General features: G+C 46.4%; 1 protein-coding gene across 1 annotated transcript in view; it reads right to left on the minus strand.

Annotated features, from left to right (window-relative positions):
• The window catches only part of Ccl26 (C-C motif chemokine ligand 26), a 4,142-nt gene extending 1,536 nt beyond the window's left edge, over nucleotides 1–2,606 (minus strand). The window contains exons 1-3 of the mRNA XM_021163403.1: nucleotides 2,399–2,606; nucleotides 1,369–1,432; nucleotides 1,082–1,196 (exon numbers count right to left, since the gene is read on the minus strand). Of these exons, the coding sequence (XP_021019062.1) occupies nucleotides 1,082–1,196; nucleotides 1,369–1,432; nucleotides 2,399–2,512 (293 nt within the window). The 5' untranslated portion in view covers nucleotides 2,513–2,606. The remainder of the gene's footprint in view (nucleotides 1–1,081; nucleotides 1,197–1,368; nucleotides 1,433–2,398) is intronic.
• Nucleotides 2,607–3,179: the final 573 nt, after the last annotated feature.

A 3,179-nucleotide genomic window follows, 5' to 3' on the forward strand; every position in this document is an offset into this window, starting at 1 on the left:
TATGGAACTAGGTTAGTAGACTGGACTCGAACTCGAGATTTGCCTGCATCTGCCTCCCAAGTGCTGGGATTAAAGGTGTGCGCCATCACCACTTGACTGCACTCTTGATTTTATACCCAGCTTTTAGAGCAGGGACTGCTATATAGTGTGAAAGTCAGACTCTTAACTACCCCAAAGGCACATGTATTTGTGCAGAGACTGGGCTCTTACCTACTGTGGTGGTTACTTTTAACTGTAAACTTAAAAAACTAAAATAATCTGGAAAGGATATCTTGATAAAAAATTGTCTAGATTCAGTTGGCCTGTGGACATGTCTGTGAGGGCTATTTTGAGTATATTAATTGAAGTGGACTTGCCCACCATGAGCGTCACCATTCTTTAGGTAGCGAACTCTGAACTAAGAGTAGAGAAGTCAAGCTGAGCTGTACCGCAGTGAATCAATTCATTGTTCTGTGCTCTTGACTGTGAATATAATATGACTAGCTGCTTCAAGATCTTGCTACCTTGACTCCCCCCAGCAATGATGGATTGTGTCTTCTTAGCTGTCAATATAGACCTAGACTGGGGTCATCTGAAAAAACCTCAAAGAATTGCCTCAATAAGACTGGCCCGTGGCCATGTCTCTGAAGACTTGTCTTCATTGATGATTGATGTGGGCGGGCCCAGCCAACTATAGGCAGCACCATCCCTAGGCCTGAACTATGTAAGAATGCTAGCAGACACCATGCTACAGGATCAAACCCAGTAAGCAGCATCCTTTCATGTTCTCTTCTTCCATTTTTGCCTTGAGATCTGACTTCCCTCAGTGATGGAGTGCAACCCAAGATAACCTTCTCCTCCCCAAGTAGCTTTTGGGCATAGTATTTACCATAGTAACAGGAAGCAAACTAGAACAGACTATAAGCTGGAATTTCTCCCTTATGATCGTTTCATCAATGCATTTTATCCTAGAGACCAGCAGTAAAACAGATAACCTCTTTCCAGATTCCCATCTTGAGGCCCAGTCTGTCACTGAGGGCATCAACCCACCAGTCCCTTGCTCAGTGATGTGGCCGATGAAGCAGGACTGAGAAACACTCACATCACACCGTCACTGGTGCAGCTCTTGCCGGTGAACTTATAGCTGTACACCCAGCTCCACGGGATCACATGGTAGCTGAAATTAGGGCAGCAGGACATAGGGATGCTGCTCTCACCTAAAAACAGGCAGAGGAAGGGCCGTGGGATGGTCTTGTCAGACAGGAGGAGCTTCAGGGGGAAGGGGNAGGAGGACCAGCTACGTACATGTGGNAACACCAAGCTGGACACTGAGGAAGACNGCCAGNAGAACAAGGGGACTCAAATAGAAGGTCNTCATGGTCCACTGACCTGGGCCCTTTATAAATGGCTCCTCAGTTCTTCCTGGCTTGTCCTCTCTGAGTCTGTGCAGTACCTGAAGAACATTCCAGAGAAACTTAAGGTTGAAAACAAAGTAGATGTGTGTGTGTGTGTTGTATATGACTCTGTGAGTACATGAGGACATGAGTAGGCAGAGGTCAGAGGAGGACATGAAGAGCTTCCTGAGTGCTGGGATTAAAGGTGTGTGCCACTATCACCTGGCTCATGTCCTATATTTTATAGATGGCATCTGTATTACTTTTCCTGTTGTCATAACGAAACAGCTGACAAAGACAGTTTACAGAGAGGGGACTGTCTTGGCTCATGGTTTGAGGGCACAGTTCATGATAAGAAGTCCACAGCAGCAAAGTATGCGGCGGCTGATGTCATTGCATCCAGTCAGGAAGCAGAGAGAGATGCACTGATGCTCAGTCTGTGCTCTGTTATTGAGCCATGCTAACCAGCCTCTTACTGAGCTAGATGGGTACTGTACCCCTGCCCCAGTCCATCCCTGACAAATTCTAGGCAAGCATTCTATCACTAAACCACATTCCTGCATTTGATTTGAAAAATAACTTATTTGTGTGTTTGTTGTCGGGGTTGGGCGGGGGATCAGCATGTGTGAGCATGCGTAAGGAGTGTGTGTGTGTGTGTGTGAGTCAGAGGACAATTCGCAGAGTCTGTTCTCTCTTCCCATCCTCTGAGTCTTGGAAATTGAACTTGGGTCATCTGGCTTGGCTGCAGGTGCCGTTGCCTGCTGAGNCATCTCTCCAGTACAGCCTTTGAATTTTTGAGCTAGGATCTCATTGCCTTTCAGGGTGACTTTTAAATGGCAATCTCCTTGTCTCTCCCTCCTAAGAACTAGGGTTACACTGGTGCCAAGGGTCCAGTGTTTCACTATGGCTCTGTCTAGGACTGTCTTCCTCCATGGTTAGTCATTGTTGAATTTCTTTTACGAGGGAAAACCAGGATCCCTCCATGTAAAGGGTGTGTCCGTAATCAGGCTTCTGCTGTAATCTACCTTCTCAGTATGCGTGCACAGTGCTCTGTCCAAGACTTTCATTCTCCTGNCTTGGTGGAGGAGATCCAACCCAGAGCCTCGCACTCCACTCCCAGTCCTGAGCATATCCTTCATCTCAANCCCTCTGGGTCCTGTTCAGCTGCCCGCTTCTCCTATGGTTAAAGTCTCTGCTCCATACCCTCCAGGTTGCTGGCTGGGATCTGGTTACATTTGTATGGACGATCCAGAACCCCCCTTCCATCTGGGGTGCTTCTCAAGGTCTTCCTAGCCATTTGAACTTCTGCTACCATGGATACCCTTCTAAAATTCTTCCGTTGTCATGGTCACGAGACTGGAATAGACTAGCTCATTTGTCCAGGTTCCCTTCCTTATGGCTCTCATGTTACAGACTGAAGTGTGTTCTCTTTCCCCTAAGTTCACGTATTGAAGCATTAATCTTCAATGTGCCTATATTTGGAAACAAGAACTCTAAGGAGTCATTTTAGTTTTTGAGATAAGACTTCACTACCCTTTGCTAGCCTAGAACTTACCATGTAGACCCTGCTGGTCTCAAACTCACAGAGATCTATGTGTCTCTGCATCCTCAGTGCTGAGATTAAAGGTGTGCCCTACCATACCTGGCTTTTTCATTAATTTTTACTTTTATTTTTACTTGCAAGTATGTGTATGTGAGCGTGTGTGTAGTTGCTTGTGGAGGCCAGAAGTGGGAGTCAGATCCCCTGGAGATAGAATTATAGGAAGTTGTAAGCCTCCTGAGGTGGGTTCTAGAAACTGGACTTGC

The sequence above is a fragment of the Mus caroli genome, chromosome 5, assembly GCF_900094665.2.
Source record: "Mus caroli chromosome 5, CAROLI_EIJ_v1.1, whole genome shotgun sequence".
NCBI classification, from domain to species: domain Eukaryota; kingdom Metazoa; phylum Chordata; class Mammalia; order Rodentia; family Muridae; genus Mus; species Mus caroli.